At 44.0% G+C, this 19,298-nt stretch overlaps 1 protein-coding gene across 2 annotated transcripts in view; it reads right to left on the bottom strand.

Annotated features, from left to right (window-relative positions):
• VIT (vitrin) overlaps positions 1 to 19,298 on the bottom strand; it is a 102,962-nt gene that overhangs the window by 54,960 nt on the left and 28,704 nt on the right. For both annotated transcript variants that reach the window (XM_055327690.1, XM_055327692.1), the window contains exons 3-4: positions 16,563 to 16,628; positions 4,032 to 4,188 (exon numbers count right to left, since the gene is read on the bottom strand). In XM_055327690.1, the coding sequence (XP_055183665.1) occupies positions 4,032 to 4,188; positions 16,563 to 16,628 (223 nt within the window). The remainder of the gene's footprint in view (positions 1 to 4,031; positions 4,189 to 16,562; positions 16,629 to 19,298) is intronic.

Genomic DNA, 19,298 nt, shown 5'->3' with positions numbered 1-19,298 from the left:
AGTTGATTTTGTCTCCCAACTGGATTAGAAATGCTCTTATGGAAAAGACAGTATATTATGCTTCTGCATTGGAAGGCCTGTCAGTGGTGCATGGATGCTGCCCACACTGGTTTATGAGAACCAATTGTTGACATTTCAGGATTGTGAGAGTTGGTTCATTTCACACTGTAGCTTGAAATCAGCCATGGTGGGAGTATTTATACCACTGAAGTTGGTAAATGAGCACTTCCCTTGCTTTCCGGGAGCTGGTAGTTCAACATTTATAAGCACGGCACTCATGTAGGCTGAAAATTCTAATTATTTTAAAAAAATTATCCATGCTCCCTTTACTTAGAATTAATGGGGGAAGATAGAAGTAGCATCTTTTTTCTTTCCCTCCTGAGAAATTATTCTGCCCTTGGTTTTAAAGTCAGTTGTATTGAGGAAATGTGTGTGTGTGCACTTGTTCCTGTAAGATCAGAAGCACATTTGCTACCACGTGGACTGAGGGAAGGGAGGCCCTGTGTTGAGCTTCCCACTGGCTGTTCAAGGAAATGGGAAGGACCCTCAAGCTGGACAGGGCTGCTGATGCCCCTTGTGAAGGTGTTGTAAAACCGAAAACCCAGACTTTGGGGAAGGTACAGTGCAGAACTCTGGTGTGCTCATGAGATTGCCCTGTCGCAGACAAGAGGGATGCCTCATCTTGAGGGTGGACTTGAGTGGAGGATGTGGATCTTCTCAGATATTCTAGAGGAGGGTAGATGCCGGGGAGGTCAGTGGTCCATGGGAATGGGAATGGCTAACAGCAGTCCATGAAGATGGAATGTACCAGAGACTCGACCATTGTAGGAAACACTGGAGAAGAGAAAGATCCTGCAAGAGGTGGTGGTTTCACTTATGAAGCAGACAGGAGCCATGATACTTTGGAAAATTTATGTAAATGTGATCTCCTTTCTGTATTCAACCAGAGATAGGCACATTGTATATATTCTCTGAAAGAGCAAAACCAGTTCCACTTCCTTACATTCCTCAGATACCCTGTGTGATTCCAGACGTACCTTCCCCACTCTGGGACCAGGGCATTGGGCTAAGCTGAGGGTCAACTGCATGGTTTGGAGGAAAAGGCTTGGTTTGGGACAGTTGCCATTTGGGATGAGCATCTAGTCAGAAATCAGCATGAAGAGTGCTCTGCATGGGGAGGCCTCCTTGTTGCCCCATTGGGGAGAAACCTTCCCTCTCCCCAGCAATTAGTCCCACTCTAAATGCAGAGGTTAATTCAGGACAAGATGGAGCCAAAACACGATGCCTCCAATATGTTCATCATTCCTTTGGTTTGAAAGAATCAAGGGAATCACTCATAATAAGACATCTGATTATGATATATTATATGAATATTAAATCCTAAAACTAAATCTGAATGTCTAAACCAAAGTACGCTCTATTCAGTCTCCCCATCCTGACCGTGGGGCACTCTGAGAGGCCAATAATGGAGGCCCCATGTGCATTTTCTACTCATCTTCTCTGCCTTAAATTCTGCCTTCTGAAAAGAGACTTGTTCTGTTTGTGAAGAACAAAACTGAGAGCATCCAAAATTCCTGTCTGTTCTGCCTTAAGACCTCTATTCATCTTCCCCATGGACAGTGATGCTTCTTTCCAAATAGAGTTTCCCACCAAAGCAGACCCTGGTCCAGGAAGCTACTAGGGCACTTGGTTGCTCAAGCAGCAAACCTTGTTTTTTGAAACATTCAAGTTCTCCTCCTCCAGCCACCTCCCCTCCTCCATATTCTCTCCACAGATTCCTACACTCCAACCCAAACACTGGGATTGTTGGGTTCTGGTCCTTTTCAACGGCCCTTCTTACTCTGTCCCCAGGGGTGTGTCCATCCATCATAAAGCCATTCCCAGCTCTTACTGGTCCAATGTCTACATCCAGCTCCTGTCCTCACTTTGTGTATTAAGCTGTGCTGGGACCACCCCCCCCCCACTCCATCCTTACATAAATGTGTCACTCCAGCTCTTGACTGGAAGTCAGGGGACATGAGCTCTAATCCCAAATGTGCAACTTACTAGCAATTTAATTAACTTCCCTATTTCTCAGCTCCTCTTCTAACAAATGGGGATGTTAACAGCAGCCTCGTGGGGCTGAGATGATGCTAGAAGGAGAGAAAATTGTAGTGCAAGGGATTACTGTGATTATGATGACATCTCTGTGAGGTTGAATTAACTCATGCGACTCTGTCCTGCGTGGGAGACATCAAAAGGTGAGACAGAGCCGGCAAGGGCCAGAGGAAGCAAGTGCCAACCATTCTGGATCCCTGCTGGAAAAACAGAGGCGGCCTTAAGACAGGCCCAGGCCTGCCAGCAGACATCAGTGTCTGCATAGACATGGATTAGAGAGTGTTCCTGGTGCGGGAGCTGTTTGGGCAAGCCCATGTGTGTATAAGGATGCGTGTGAGCATGCATTTGTGTAAGCATGCTCATGTGTACTCACACACATGTGTGTGTGCGTGTGTGTGTAGACTTGTGTACCTCTCCTTTTTTGCCTGAAATTTCTTTCAGACTGAAAGCAAGATATTTTTTCCATAGTCTGGAGTTAAGAAACAGTGTTTGAGGGGCACCTGGGTGGCTCAGTGGTTGATCCTTTGGCTCAGGTCATGATCCCGGGGTCCTGGGATTGAGTCCTGCATCGGGCTCCCCTCAGGGAGCCTCCTTCTCCCTCTGCCTGTGTCTCTGCCTCTCTCTCTCTCTCTCTGTCTGTCTCATGAATCAATAAATAAAATCTTTAAAAAAAAGAAACAGTGTTTGGTATAGTTTCTCTTGAACGGTTCCCTACTTCTCTGTAATGGAGCCTTCAGAGTTCTGCTCTCACTCAAGAATCAGTCAGCTCATCATCCCCCTGCGGCAGTGGTAAGATGAGGATGACCCACAGACGCTGCTAGTAATTCTTTTTTTGTTGTTGTTTTTTGTTTTTTGCTGCTAGTAATTCTTAAATTTTATTTTACATGTAGACTTCATTCTTGCTGCCCCCCCAAATTTCTGAGAAGCTATTGACGAGACCTCCAGAAGGAGTAAATTTTCTGTCTTTCCCCCTCTCTCTGGCAGGGCTATAGCAGATCCATCACCTGGCCGGTACACAATAGAAGGAAAAAGATACTGAAGTCCAAGACTGAAGTAACTTTTCCCAGTATCCAGTGGCTGAGCATTGATTTGGCAGTCACGTCTCAAAGTGGTGGTTAGGAGTGTGGGTGCTGGACTGAGGTTCGAGACCTCACTTGAGTTTTTTTTTTTTTTTTTTTTTTTTTTACTAGTGCAGTGTTAGAAAAGCTAGTCAGCCTCTCCCTCTTTAGGATGTGGCTACAAGTAGCAGCTACTACACAGGGAACCTCGAAGATTACATAAGGTGATATAAATGAGGTGCACGACACAGACACATGAGCCTTGTTGTCAAAGATTTAAAGTAAACAGGCCCTCCCCTGTGTTTAGACTCCCAGCCTGAGCAGAAGAGGCCTTTGAATTCTGTGAAGGTCACTTCTGGCTCTCCTCATTTAGGCAGCGACTTAGTTTGAAGCATGTCCTGCTTCCTGTCCTCCTCCCTGGATCCTAAACCAACAGCTGACTAAGCAGTACCACCTGTCACCCTCCTCCTCATGTTTCCTGTTCTACTTGTCTCCCGGCCATTCACCGCAGCTGTGACATTTCTTCTCCTGACTTCCAGGCCATCCTTAGTCACATCCCTATTATTTCCTTACTCAGCACACACAGGTAGAAAAAATGTGCTTTATGTCACCGAGAACTTTGGTTTCCTTGTCATGAACATGAGAGAGTAAGAATTCTCCTCCTTGGTGTAAAGGGAAGTCGTTGCTTTCCACAGAGCGCTGTGAAAGGAGATCCAGGACCACGCATGGCTTCTGCGTAATCCCTTGGGATACGGTTGCCATAAGCCATAGGTGGTACAGGATACTCAGTTACATTTGTACCGTTTTGCTTGCTAAATCAGGCAACCCTGCACTGGGAACTCTCTGCCCACAGCCTGACTGCTTGGAGTTACTCACCTGTGAATCGCAGCACCACACACACTGGAGTAGGACGCATAGATGTCTGTGCCATAAACATGGTATTTGGGGTCTTGGCATCCTGCTGGACATTTTACAACGAACTCAGGATTGATTATCTTTCCAGCTTTGACATCACAGTTGATCTGAGGCACATCTGGGAAAGCAAAATGAGGTCAAAATTACACCTAGTGGTATCAGCTTTATATGGGGGTGACTCTGTTAGGTCATAACTGCTCATTTACTTAATCTCCAAAAGCCAGAGCCTGGGCTGACCCTGAGTCCTTTCCATATAATGAAAGCAAAGATATAATTAGGACATTCCTCAGACTAAAAGAACAACAGTCACCATCCATTGCATTTAACCTGCTGAGAACAAAAACAGAGTTGGAATCTTGTGCTTCTCCAGACAATTGAAGAGGAGAGGTCTGGGAAAAGACTGCCTCGAGGGGTCAGAAATGTCACCTTAAGCCCATGGCTGGAGAACACTGGTTTTTCAGATGCTCTGGGGCTAGTCCAGGAAGAGACCTCTTAGACAGGCTTACAGGACAAAGGGAAAGTATTTCAGGAAGAGTAAATGAGGGACCATGGGCCCAGGGCCAGGTGGCCAGGACGAGGTTGGCCTGCTGGTGCGGAGGCCCTATGCTAGAGCTGGGTAGGAGAACGAGGATTAGCAGGGCTAGGCCAGGCAAGGGAGGCTTCAGTGCTTGTGTTCCATTCAGGAGGTGGGGCACAAATGGAAGGTTTCTGGGCAGGGGAGACAGATAATGAAAGAGATCTTTGATCATGGTCCTAGATAACAGGTCCTAGATCCTGGGTTAAGATGAGAGTGATCTTTACTCATTTGCCTCAACACTTGGTGGAAAGCTAGGAACTCTCCCAAGGAGCATCCAGGGGAAGTTCATTCTTTCGTCTCTCCTTTCTGGCTTTGTTACAGCCATTGCCAGTCTAGAACCATCCATCAGGCAAGTCTTCTAGAGCTGAAAACCTGCCTAGGAATGAGGTGGCATGGATTCTCTAGTGGCAGGACCCAAAAGGGGGCATAGCTGCATCGTTCCTGAAAAACTTGCCCTCAAAACTCCTGAAAGTAAAGGCCTCCTAGATGATGCTGTACTGGTGCCCCTGTAGCTGGGAATATATTCCGTTCAGGCCCTGTTCTTCACAGGGGACTCTGAAATGGGAGCCTAGTTCAGAGACTGAGCAAGCTCAGGAGGAGTCCAGAACCCATCAGATGTGAGGACTGGCCAGCCCACCAGGTTGTGTGGCCACAAGGAGGTATTTGGAGGAGTCAAGTGGTCACTGCCTTGACAAGTAGGACTGCTATGTGCCAATGACACCAGGGGGCCAAGCTAGAACTAAAGGGGAGACTTTCTTACGGAGGCAAATTTTGCAAAGAACTTTCTAGTGACTGAAGTTGTCCCCAAAGGAACAGGCTGCCTCATGAAGCAGTGCGTGAGCGGGGAAGTGCGCAAGCAGGGACTGAGCAGTTGGAGAGGGGATTTCTGCATTGGGCGGGAGGTAGGAATCAAGCCCCGCCCAGGGCTAAGCGTCCGTGATTGCACACAGGGATCCAGGCTCTCTGCCAGCCCACCCACCCTCTGACTGGGTTAGGAGATGGTCTCAGAGTTGTTAATGGCTTCCAGCTGCATCCAAAACACACACACTCATTTTTTTTTTCCCTTTTAACCCTTGTGTACTTGAACAGAGCAGAGTTGGGTTTTCACTCAGGGCAGAGAGAAGTGAAGTTAGAACTCCTGCTCTTTTTCCTAAACACTCCTCCCAGCCGACCTTGGCTGGGCAGGGCTGGGCAGGGGTGGAAGCCCTTCCCCTGGGGGGCGGGGGTGGGGGTGGGGGTGGGGGTGGGCAGGCTGATCACAGGCTCAGACAATTTGTGGTCTAGGTTAAGAAGCAGAGAGCTGCGCTCAGAACAGCCTGCGGTTTTCTCCTGCCCACCACGGGTTGCCTCCTCTCCAAAGCTGTTTTCCTTTTATCTTTCATTCTTTTAAATCCTGATACTCAAGGCTGCATTTACTATTCTGAGCCTTAGAACACACACACACAACACACACACACACACACTTTTTTAAGGCAATCTGGGGGCTGGGGATGCCAGGATAGTCTCTCCTTAAATGAGTTAATTGATCCCTGAGTGTAATCGGATGTGTTCAGCTCTCCTCCCTTCTGCACACCACTTCTCTGCTCCCAAGTGCATCTGCTCCTTCACATGGACACAAAATGGAGCATGTCTTCTTGGTTCTTAGGTATTTGACCTAGGAGGTGACCAGCTCCATTAACCGGGATGTAATTTGGATGTGACATTGGCTCCTGGAGGTTTTGGCTCTCCTGGCAGGCCAACCCCAATCTCCCGGAGTGGAATATATGGGGGCCTATCTAGAAGCTTAATTGCATGTGTGTGACCTAAGGATCAAAGCTATTGAAAGACTCAGGGTGTTCACAGTACACGCAAAGGGTTTTCTGTGAATGGGTTGGTTTAAAAAGAAAAGGGGAGAAACATCACGGGAATATTTTGCTTCCTGCTACTCAAGTTCCCCTTTCTCCTAAGGGGGTTTGTTTGTTTGTTTTGTCTCAGTTTTTACAAAGGAAGTACATAAAATAAGATCTGTTTTAACTGCACCCAGTTCGATTAGTAAAATCAGTGAATTAACTCAACCCATAGCAGGGAAAAATGGAATCAAGCACATAGCCTCATGTGCTTTGGAAAAACAGGGTGCAATGGCAAAGTGTGGCTAAAGGTCAAATGTTAGTTACATTTGCACAGAAAATTAAGCTGGAGAGAGTGAGCTAATTAACAGTAATTGCCAAAATCACTGGAAAGTGTAATATCGGAATCCAGCCTTGGGAAGAAGTGGCCATTTGCGTCTTTTTGGCCACTCTTCTTTGAGTATGGAAACCACGGTTCAGTTCTTTCCAGAATTCTCCCGGTTGTTTGTCAAGTAGTCTGTTTTCTTGTAACCTCTGAGAATCTTTCCTCCATCCGCTTAAGGCCCAAACTAAGTGATTTCTCTTTGCATTTCCTTGGAGCACTTTTGAACTACTCGATCTTACAGCTTAGGTTTTCTTTCTCTTTCTCTTTTGTTGTTTGGATTCATTTTCATATCTCCCTTTATCCTTCTCTGGGTGTTACCTCAGATGTGCAGACATAAGACTTCCTTCAGGGGACAAGTCAAAATTAAGGCAGCTCAAGAGGTATTGTCCTCAGGTCTGAAGGGAGCAGGACATTGGCCAACATTTGGCCAATGCCCAGAGTTTGGGGATGGGAGGGCACTACCTTCCCACTGTTGACCACTGTTGAGGAGCACTTAGAAGTCGTCAAAAGGTTTCCCACCAGGAACCTCTGCAGAAAGTAAGGCAAGAGCAAGAGCCTCTTCCATTCCTTCCTGAGTGAATAGTTACCGTGATAGTGAGGGAGCCCTGGGCTAAAGTCACAGAGATCCTGGGGTTGCCTAGAACTGCTTGGGTGGAATCTTTGCACAGAGACCTGTTCCTTGGCCATGTGCTCTTCTTCTCCCTCAGAGGATGCCTTGCCTTCTCATGGTTACTATCACTTTCGTGACCAAACTCAACATTAGAGCATCCAGCAATCTGCCAAGGATTTCTTTGCAGGGGTCCTTGGCACCAGCCACAGGCAAAAGAAAACCACTTGCAACCTGGATGTTTAGAACTAAAGGATGACCTACAGATGCTGCTCACTGAGGTCCTGTGTTTGCAGTGTGGATCTCGGAGGTTCCTGGGCAAAACGGGTACTGTCTGAGCCACTATTTTATGTAACACTGAAATCTTAGAGGCAGGACTGCACATGCTTCTGCCCTGGTTTGGGTCCCCCACCTGATCTAATAACGGATCGGGTGATGGGTTATCAGACAGGGGGATGTCACATACAATAAGCCTATGACATTGCAGGCCAAATCAAAGGGAATACTCTACTACTTGCTGTTTTCCATTCATCTTTTTGCTGATTCCAGGCAAGCTACATTGCTTTTGGAAAACAGATATCCTAATCAGTTAAGAGAAAGCCATTGTAAGCTTGCCTCCTGGCTGTTTATGAGGAGGAACTGTTATAACATAAAAGCACTTACACATAAGTAGCTTTGATATGAAATTTGATTTTGTTAGACTATGATATCTAACTAGAGCAAAATCTTCTTTTGGGAGAATTATACAAAAATGTTAATTTAATGAAATAGAAATGACCATTAAATAAAATTTGAAGATGAATGTTTCCTAATCCCTGATCCTGAGACCCAGTGATCAGATCATGGTAATCTTTCCTTTACACTGAATTCTTTTGCAAAGCATTCTTTCCCATTTTTAAAAAACAGTCCTCAACCACTTGAATCTTTGGGTAAAAACCATCAGTACCTTTTTTGCTGATGGTGGAAAAATTCTAAAATTCTTAAGACTTTTCTATAGTCTCCTCCATGGAACTTCTGGGATTGCCAATATTGTTCCTGGTACTTTTCAAATGCATATTAGCTTGCAAACTTGCCTCATATCATTTCTACCTAGAACCCTTTTCCTTTTATCTGTTTAAATGCTACTACTTTTCAAGGTCCCAGTTTCAGTTGTATCTTCATTCATGTACTAGAATATATACTCTCCAAAGGTAGGGATTTTTGTCTGTTTTGTTTACTGCTGATCAAGAATGTCTGCTGAGGGGTACCTGGGTGACTCAATCAGTTAAGTATCTGACTATTGGTTTTGGTTCAAGTCATGATCTCAGGTTCCTGAGATCAAGCCCCACATCAATCTCTATGCTCAGTGGGGAATCTACCTGAGACACATCAAGCAACAGTTGAGGGAAAAATAAGACATATGATGGAAATTGTTTATAAGGACAGGCCCAGTAAGAAGCGTATCCCACAACAGGTAACTCCAAACTCAAGCTTTAAGCACTTCAAAAAATCTGTGAAGGTTGGTCCTTCTAATCAGGTTTGAGAAAATACCTTTATCCATATGCTATGGAGAGACAATGATGAAGGCATGATTGGATAACAGAGGTTAATCTATCTGGGCAACAGAGCTTTTGGGCAACTGCAAAAGTTTGTATCTCTAAAAATAACCTATTTTTAGTTTACAAAGGACTCTAGTACACATTTTTTTCACTTGCCCCTTCCAAAACCTTGAAAGGTATATTGTTGCTGTATTTCAGAAAAGTAAGTTGTTCAAGCTCAGATACCAAGTAAGTGGCAGAGGGAGCACCTGAACTCAGGCCCTCTGGCTCTAAAGCCAAGACTTTGTCACCTCTACCTGGGTGCTTCTTCCAACTGAAGAGAAAGAGTTAAATTGCTGTTCCATACTCTAATCTTTTTTTTAAAGATTTTATTTATTTGACAGAGAGAAAGAGAGAGCACAAGCTGGGGGGAGTGGCAGGCAGAGGGAGAGGGAGAAGCAGACTCCTTGCTTAGCAGGCAGCGCAGAGCTGGGCTCTGTCCCAGGACCCTGGGATCATGACCTGAGCAGAAGGCAGAGGCTTCACTGCTTAACTGACTGAGCCACCCAGGTGTCCCCTATACTCTGATCCTACAGGGCTTTTCTGAATGTAAAGATCACTGATAACCATCACCAGGTGAATATTTCTTGTGTATAGGTTATGTATTTGTGTGCACGCACATGTGTGTATGCATCTGTGCATTTATCCCATTGTTTTCCTGTTATTCTTGAGAATTGCCATGATAGAGTTTATTCAACTAAAAATCTGCAAAACAGAGAGTGCACTTCTCTTCTCACTCCCACATCAGAAGGAGGGCTAGAAAGTTAATCCTCTTCCTTTTTCATGGTCTGAGAAAGGGCACACACACACTCCAATTTGTGTGGAGAAGGCACTGGTATCTGAGGAAGCAAGCACACACCAGGGATTCCTTACAAGTTGCTACAGCTAACAACATGTGAACCTACTCAAGAAGCTGTGTGCATGTTATACCCAAATCTGAAAACCACCTAGAGCTGTGTATCTCTTCATCAGTGTCCAATGCACTAAATAACTAAGTCCCAGAACAATTACCTCTTCATGCCCAAGGCAGTACCGCTGGGAATCATCAACCTTTCAGGGTTGATTGCAAAGATCTTTCCATGCCTCACAAGGTATTAAGGTTAACTTATTGGAGAGAACTCTGTGAATTAAATGTTGTACATTTCACCACAAGCTAAGCCTACTTCAACAGATTCAGACGTAGTGGAAATATTTCAGAATGTAGCTTCACTGCCTGTGGAGAATATCTTACTATTGCTTATTTTGCTGACTGTTGGCTTCATCATATAGATGGCTCAGAAGACTCTGAGGGTCCCCTCAGTAATGAATGGCCAAGAACAAAGCTTCTCTGACAGGCCTTGCCTAGTCCTACTCTACCTCCCTGCTGCATCTCCCATGACCTCCCACACTTAAACCAACTACATCACTCACTGTTTCCTGACCTCATCTTCCACTTTTTCCCCAGGATGTTTCTGCTTAGTCTACCTGGAAAGCCCTCCCACCTACCTCTGCCTGTAAAATTCTACTTATCATTCATGTCCTACCTCAAAGCCTCCTTTATGAGATCAGCAGGAATCCTATTTATATATCCCTTGTTATTCTTATGTAATAATTTACCACATTTTGCTTTTTTTATAGTGGGTTTTTGCTGTTCATTTGTCCATCCATTCAGCAAACCCTCAGGGAACACTAATCATGTCTTCATGTTGCTTTTGGTCTAGCTGTCAAGATAGACAGAAAAAGCTCTATAAGATATGTGACAAGTACAGAGCAGAGGAAGTGCAGTGTACACAGGAGCCATCTAAACCAGTTTAGTGTGTGTTTTGGCAATGGGAATTGGGTCCAGAAAGTCTCACCTTTGCATAATTTTATTTTATCTGATATAAGATCAAGTGCTCAATAAAGTCAGAGAAACTGCAGGATGGAAAGCTGGTAACATGTTCCAAGGAGTTGATCATCATGGCTCTCGCCTGTGTGATGGCAACTCAGCTAAACCCACTTAATTCTGAAGCCATTGCTTCTGAGGCTCTTCTCAGGCTTTCTTACATGTAGAAAAGCTACTGAGATTTGATAACTTGAAAGCTTTTCTTTCTCTACAGACACTGACAGGCAGGGATTGTTTTAGAGTTGGTGGACATAATTTAAGGGGAAACTTATGATGTGTTTCTTACACTGTGGGCTGAAATATTCATGAGTTGAAGAGTAGACCCTTTTTAATGTATAATCTACACATAAATGAAGTTAAACCTTAAAATTCATAAGGTATTGTGATTGCTTTAGGATAAGAGTGTTAGAACACACCTAAACCCTTCAATCATTATTTGTAGCCTTCCACAATCAAGAAAAAAAATGCAGCCACATTTTGGTCATTTCTTAGAAGCTGCTTGAGTAGGTTTGTGCTGGCTAAATCTACCACTGAGGTTCCTCTAAGTAAGGTCAGCTCCATGGCTTCGAAACATAACAGAGCAATGAAAACCTTGAAAAATCACCTCTAAAAATAAACTTGGTAAAACTCTCATTTCATATAGTATGGTGACCTTTACCATGGGTCACACAGCAGGTTAATTTACTGAGACATTAACTTATGTTTATTTTCATTGTATTTTCCCCCCTCATACTATTCTAAGAAGGTATTTCTTCTTAGAAGAAATTGGCAATTGTCTTTTCCCACCTCCCAAAGTCAAGATTGCAAGAGAGGAGGCAGAGTTACCCAAAGAAAACTCTCCCTCAGGCATTAATAATTAGTCTCTCCAAATTCCCCTTGTTTGAGGGCCCTGGGCTTGGTCAGCCCAAAGAGCAATGCAGAGAAAATGATCTTCCAACACTGGGAAGGTGGGAGTGGGCTGGTAGGTCCCAGTAGGGAAAATGTCCCTGTTCCCTGACAGCTGCCTTGGAGGAGCATCATCTTGGAGCAATACCTGGTGTGGTGCCCTCTCAGGTTGAAGCCTTAGGTGTGGGACTTCCCCGTCTTCCCCCTGAAGCTGCCACCATTCAGGAAACAATGGAGGGCCCAACTTCTACAGGTATCATGGGCTTGGATGCTGAGCAGTGCAGAGGACCTCTCTGAGTGTTGTAGATTGCACAGGCCTTCCAGGGGCTGGTACAGGGCAGGAGGAAGCCCCTGTAGTGATGGAATTTTAATTTCTCAGCCCCTAGGAGTTGGCAGTTTGGAGTCAGACTTGATTTGATGTGGAAAATGAGGCAATATGATAAGCCAACTATGATGGAATAACATTGTGCCCAATACAACTGTGTAAGTGAAAGCAAAATATTAGCTTGAAATGAATGATCTTGTATAAGTGGGAAGAGTAGGTTTGTGAGAAATTCTTTCTTTCTTTTCTTTCTTTCTTTCTTTCTTTCTTTCTTTCTTTCTTTCTTTCTTTCTTTCTTTCTTTCTTCTTTTTCTTCTTTTCTTTGCTTTCCCTTTTGTAAAACCCCCATGCCAGATTATTTTCTACATGTACCACCTTATTGGTCCAAAGGGCCCCCAGTGAAGCTAAGTGATGACCACGAGGGCCTCTGGAGAGCCATGGGTAGACCAAAGAGATGGAAAAAAGGAAAGGAGATGAGAAGAAATAGAAATGAAAAGAAGTGTGGAGGAGAGAATGTGACAATTACCTAAAGCAGAGTAATCCTACCTGTATGCCGAAGAGATGCACTCATATAGCGTGTGGCTTCCAGCCAGACCAAAGGAAGATATCCATGCTAGTTCCTCCTTTTCCTGTTATCTTCACATCTCTTCTACTTTATTTCCTATTCAGTCAGCCTGTGTTCATCCCACACCCTCCTCTGGCTCCAGGCAACAGGTATTTCATTCCTTGGTCCTGGTAGCTTGGGAGGAGGCACAGGGAAAGCATCTGGGGTGGCACCTCAGACAGACATGCATTTCCAATCTGGCTCTGCCAACTCATGGCACTGGGTCTTGGGTACTAGATCCTCAAGAGTCAAGAGCAGCACTGCACGCATAGTAGGGGGCAGTGTCCACTGACCAACTCTTGGATTACTTTCTTGCTATTTTACCTTCAGTCCTCTGGGTGGTGAGAACCATTAGTCTTGAATGAACAGGCGCTAGCAGAGGGCTGGCTAGAAGAGAGCTCAGAGGGCAATGAAGAGTACCTGTGATTCTGCATTCGGATCTGGAAGCAACCCTCATCTGGGATAGCTCTTTGTTCCACAGGTTCTCAGATTCCAGCAGGCACTGGAATGACTGGAGGACTTGCTAAAACACGGATGGCTGGGCCCCGGCCCACGCGTGCCTGATTCCCAGTCTGGGCTGGGCAGGGTTGGTGCTGCTGGTCCAGGAACTGAAGGTTCCTGGCCCGGTCTGTTCTCACACTGAGGCCAAAGTGATTTGTTGAAAGCCTTACTTTTATGATTTCCCCTTTCTGCTTAAAACTCTTTAGTAGCTCCCTGTAAGGTATACTTTGAGATGTCAGCTGTAAGAGTAAAATGATGAAGTGTTCCTTGGAGGAGGGGGACAGAGGCCACTGCCTCCCTACTTTTTCCTTGTAGGGTAGGGTGTCTCCTTGAAATTTGGGCCAGAAAAAGGGCCCACCTTTTGATGTTATGATGCAAAGTCTTCAACCTTCTGATCCATGGATCCGTGTATACTTATTGCCAGGAGGGGCTCAGGGGGGGGTCCAGGTGGACAGGGGACAGCCACAAGGTGCGTGCATTCATCTCTCAGGGAGATGAGAGAAGATGTAATTCTTCTGTCTTCCACTTCACTGTACACCTTTGTGTTCAGACTTGGTAGATACTTTCACTGTCCCTGCACATGCACATAAGTCTGTATGCTTTTTCTAACAAATTGCGTTCTTTCTCCGTTCTCTTCATTTGTTGGCAGAAAGGGTTGTGTTGTTGTTGTTGTTGGCAGGATGTTCTCATTTTCCTAGCGCAACCCTAACCAGCTTCCTCTTCTCTGAGAACCACCCTGTAGCCTGAGATGATGCAATTTGGTTCTCTCTCCCAGGAATTTGGACTCGGTATTGAAAAATACAGTGTTCACAGAGTTTGGGGAGGGGAAATAGAGGGAGGGGAGAGAGGGAACACAGAGTTGAAGGAAGCAGTGAGGCAATGGAGAGAAGCAGAAGTACTGATTCTTGAGGGCTTTTCATCTGGGATACAGTTCCAGGGAGTTCCAGCTGCCATCCCAAGAGCCACCCCATGTTCTCCCAAAAATCCCCTTTGGATTTATGCAAATTATATCAAAATAACTGTACTGAGATATTCCCATTACCCTCATCAAGAAGTCCGATTCCTGGACGTGGTGGTAACAAAGCTCTCCATGATATGACACCTGCTTAGCCCTCCATCTCAGTCTCAATACATTTACTTTCTACTCTATATTTCAGTCATATTGGACTGCTTTTTAGCTCTTTCCACTCTTTAGGTTTTGGGCATGCTGTTTTTCTCTCTGCTTGTAACACTCTTTTCTCCTCACTTCTGCCAGTCTATACCTATTTGGTCTTCAAATATCAGTGTAGATAGGTTGCTTCCTCCAGGAAGCCCTCCCAGATATACAGCTTCTCCTCCACATTCTTGGAGTAACTTTTGCTGCCTGGTGACTTGTCTTTCGTTCTAGATTTTGATCTCTGCGAGGGCAAAGACAGAGTCATAATCACTGTTGTATCATATATGGTACCTGATACTTGGTGGGCACCCAATAAATACTTATAAAATGAATGAATGGCATGCCTCCTTGCCATCAGTCACCTGGACCTTAGTGGCAGACTGGCAACCTTGAAAAGAAAAAAAAGAAAAACTGCTTTGGCCTCAAGCTATAGACAGTCAGTTGGAAATACTCCTGAGGTAAAGAATCAGATACTGCCATGGTTTGGGAATATCCTATTACCTCCATTGTATCTCCCCCCCTCCCCCCCACTTATTTAATGATTGTGCCAGAGTTTCTAATTAGAGAAAAGGCCTCATGCATTTATTGATTCAAATGTGCTGTATCACCAGGGAGATTTTGAGTATAAGGTTAGAATTTAGCATATCAGAAACTCAATCCATTTGAGATCTCTTAAAGAGGTTTGCCCTTGGGTCATTTAGCACAGCCTTTCATAGTCACTGAAAACCGTTGTCATGGTAATCATGGACCTTTTCAAGATTTTTGTATATGAGTTAATGAAGATACTGGGAACAGCCCAAAGGAATTCATACTTGGGTGTGCATTTGTCTCCATATTAACCCAATCATTGTTTTGAACACACATCTGCCCCTGGGCTGATTCTCTTGGCTCTTGGTACTGACAGGAATAAATAAGCAACTGATTCCTTTTTTAGTATTTTCGGCTTGGAGGCTGTGGCTGGCTGCCCTTTTGGTCTCATTTCAACAGGAAATCCCACATGGAGGGTTTAAAGGAGCAAAAGGAAAAAAGAATGGTGTGCGAAGCAAATATCTTTCTTTTACTTCGAATTATTAATGTTGCTGATTTCAATCATCTAAACTTGATGCCTACAAAGAAGTTTCAGTTGCGGAGTGCACACAAAGTTAACCGTATCTATAGCATTTCTCTTATGGTCCTTTATAAATATGCCTTAACTTAGGCCTCCATCAAGTCTACAGATTTAGGTCCAGATATCTCAGTGTGCTTATAGCATTTGAGTGTGAGCATTTCCATCTATGTCCTGTCCTGCTAGTGATTTCCTGATCCATTCTTCCTTCTTTCCTGTAATACAAACCCCTTACTTTTAGCTTAGGCTTGTAGATGCTTGAAATCAAGACATTTCCCATTCTCCCTTAATGCTGGCCAGTGGTATTTAAGTAGAAGCGGTGTATTTGATTTCCTAGGGTTATCTTTAAAGAAGATGGGTTTGCATCCTTCTTCATCCCTTCCTACTGCCTGGAATGTGGACATGACAGGTGGCGCTGAAGCACCCATTTTGGACAATGAGTCAAGAGCCATGTTGAGGAAAGCAGAATGACAAGACAGAAGGAGCCTGGGTCTCTGAAGATTACAAAGCTTCCATAAAAGCCCAGACTGACTATGTTTACAGAAGAGACAAAGAGACTTCAGTCTTACTTAAGCAATTGTTATTGTAGATTTTCTGTCATCTAATCTTAATTGATATACCATCCAAAAATGAAATTTATTTTTCCTCTTTCCACTGAGTAGATGTGAAACTTTTTGGGCTTTTCTGTGAGATTTACCTTCTGATCCCAGAGCATGCTGGAAGGAAGGCTGGTTTGTATTGGCGAGACTGAATTTTCTGGTATGGGGAATTGACATTTCAATGGCAAGAAAATACCTACTCCAGCCTAGCCATAGAGATATAGTGTTGCCTCGTCTTTGTATGTGCATTTTCAAATTTTCCAGTATAATGGAACCATATATCTTTCACCTAAAATCAGCACTCCTATCTCAAGTGCTTTTTGGAACAAAGTAGGTGATAAACAATGATCATTAGTCATCAGTCTGAATGCAAAGCAATTGAAGTAAGACAGAAAACCCCCCAAACTTCCAAATTATCTGAAACAAAATAACAGCCCTCTACATGGGAGCCTTAACGCTAATAAGGAATTGCAATTTTACTTACTGAACTTGGGCCTTTTAATCTTCTTGGTCGTGTCTTTATTTGAGTGTATTCCAGTCACCAGCAAAACTACATGGAGAAAATGAAAGAAAATCTAATCAATATCATTTTACCTAAATACTTTCTCCCTTCTGACCCTTATCTCGGCTTTCATCACATGTTAGAATATTCTTATGGATGGAACTAATGTTCCCTGGGGAAATAAGATGAATAGTTTGTGTACTTGTCTTGGCTCCTGCTGAAGGAGGCTTCCAAAAATGCCTCTTGGGCACCTGTTCTCTGTTGTGCTTCTTTGTGTTTCACCACACCAACTCCGCCCTCTTTATTCCCCAAAGGAGAAAATGTGGGATCTGAGAAGTCCACTCACTGCTTGGTGCCAGAAATAAACGATGGAGGTAGGCTGAGCACCAGGCCCTGCTTGCACTCTTTCCTCTGTTCCACATCGAATTTCCAAATCACTAATTTCCAACTGGTCAGAGAACTGTGTAACGGGTGTGTGCACGCGCGCACGTGTGTGTGTGTGTGTGTGTGTGTGTGTGTGTGTGTTCATGTGTGCAGGAAGGAGAGTGGATTGGAGGGGATCTGTAAAAAGCCCCAGGGGAGGGCTGTCTAGGAAAGGAAGACAAGGGGAAAAGGGGCTAGGGAGAAGAGGGGGGAACTGGTCACAAGGTCTGAGGGGTGACCTGAGTGACCTCTGGTGGTGCACTGTAACAGCATCTCGTTCTGTGCTCCCACAAGGCCACCTGCAGGTAGATGACCTTCCTCCTCAGAAACAGGAGCAGAACAGCTTTTGGATACTGTTCTCTTCAGGAAATATAACAACAGAGCAAGAAGGGGGACGTCTTTATCCTTTTAAATTCCGAGTTGCGGGGAACCCTGGGTGGCGCAGCGGTTTGGCGCCTGCCTTTGGCCCAGGGCGCGATCCTGGAGACCCGGGATCGAGTCCCACATTGGGCTCCCGGTGCATGGAGCCTGCTTCTCCCTCTGCCTGTGTCTCTGCCTCTCTCTCTCTCTCTCACTGTCTGCCTATCATAAAAAAAAAAAAAAAATTAAATTCCGAGTTGCATTACCAATTTGAGCCTTGTGTTTAAAAAAAACAAAACAAAATTGACCAGTTTTTTCTTATTATCAGAATAGTGCATGTTCCTCATAGAAGAATGTAAAAAACACAAAGAACAGTGCAGAAAACATAGATGAGACAAAAGCATAACATTTTCGTTTTTCTCTATACATCTACATATTCATGAGAATGCTTTTAAACAAACATTTGATCACGCTCATGGTGTTTACAATGTTTTATAAGTAACTTGTACTTAAGTAAGTACAAGTAAAAATACAAACATTTTTTTCTTGTTGTCAAATGTTCCTTCACAATAATTTTAAGGGCCTGAATGGTATTGTACTGTATGGATGGATCATAATTTAATCAACTTCTGATTCATCTTTGCCTTGATCCTTTGTTATTTCCTCTACATAAATTTCCAAATAGGATTTATTTTTTTAAAGATTTTATTTATTTATTCATGATAGACACACAGAGAGAGAGGCAGAGACACAGGCAGAGGGAGAAGCAGGCTCCACACAGGGAGCCTGACGTGGACTCCATCCTGAGTCTTCAGGATCGCGCCCTGGGTCAAAGGCAGGCTCTAAACTGCTGCGCCACCCAGGGATCCCGCCAAATAGGATTTCTTGTCTGAAAGATATGCCCACTTAAAATTTTTATATGTATTGTGAACATTTCTCATAGCATTTAAAAAAATTTATTCATGAGAGACAGAGAGAGAGATAAAGCAGAGACACAGGCAAAGGGAGAAGCAGGCTCCATGCAGGGAGCCCAACATGGGACTCAATCCCAGGACAGTATCATGCCTTGAGCCGAAGGCAAATGCTCAACTGCTGAGCCACCCGGGCTGCCCTCTCATAGCATTTTCTTATTAACAACATCTGACAATGATCGTATCTCTGTACCAATGCTAATTCTACCTGTAGATGGAAAAGCAATATTTTCCTTTCAAAAGGCTAGTCAATTCTCCATTCTTCTTTCCTTTCTCTCTGGGCATCCTACTACTTTACCCACTGCTTAATCTGCCTCTATTGTAGCTACTTTTTTGAGAAACTCACTTTCTGGGTAGAGCTGGCACTCCAGAGTCCATGGAGAGATAATCACAATAGGCATTCTACTTCCCGGTGTGTGTGTGTGTGCGTGTGTGTGTGTGTGTGTGTGTGTGTTTAACACAACATAGATGTTCAATTTAGGCATACATGGACTTAGGAATTCTTGAATTGGCAACTATCTTTGAAGTAAACTGTCACTAGGATTTGTTAAGAAAATTTTTACATATCTTGTGATTATTTAGCTAATCTGCACCAATGATGCAGTTCCTAAATTATCCCCAGTTTTGACCAGTAGCATTAGCTGAGGCTGGACAGTTGACATACCATGTCCTGCAAGAACAGACACATGAAAGAAAACTGAATACGAACCAGAAGTCTAGCCAAGAGGAATGAAGGCAGACATTTTTTAGGTGTTTACTTCTGGGGTTTGGGTGGGTGTGAGTGTCCTGGAGGTCTAATTTTTATAGTAGTCTCTATGTCATTTACCTCTGTGTGAAGATACATCTTCATTCTATACACAAAAAATGACGAATCCTAGAATATTTTAGAAAACAAGTACAAAATAAAAATGTAGAAGAAGATGAAACAAGTTAATTAGAAGAAATATTTGAAATAGTAATACAT

The sequence above is a fragment of the Nyctereutes procyonoides genome, unplaced genomic scaffold (assembly GCF_905146905.1).
Source record: "Nyctereutes procyonoides isolate TBG_1078 unplaced genomic scaffold, NYPRO_anot_genome, whole genome shotgun sequence".
In the NCBI taxonomy this organism is placed as follows: domain Eukaryota; kingdom Metazoa; phylum Chordata; class Mammalia; order Carnivora; family Canidae; genus Nyctereutes; species Nyctereutes procyonoides.
The sequence above is the reverse complement of the archived record's forward strand: the minus strand, read 5'-3'. Positions and strand labels throughout refer to the sequence as shown.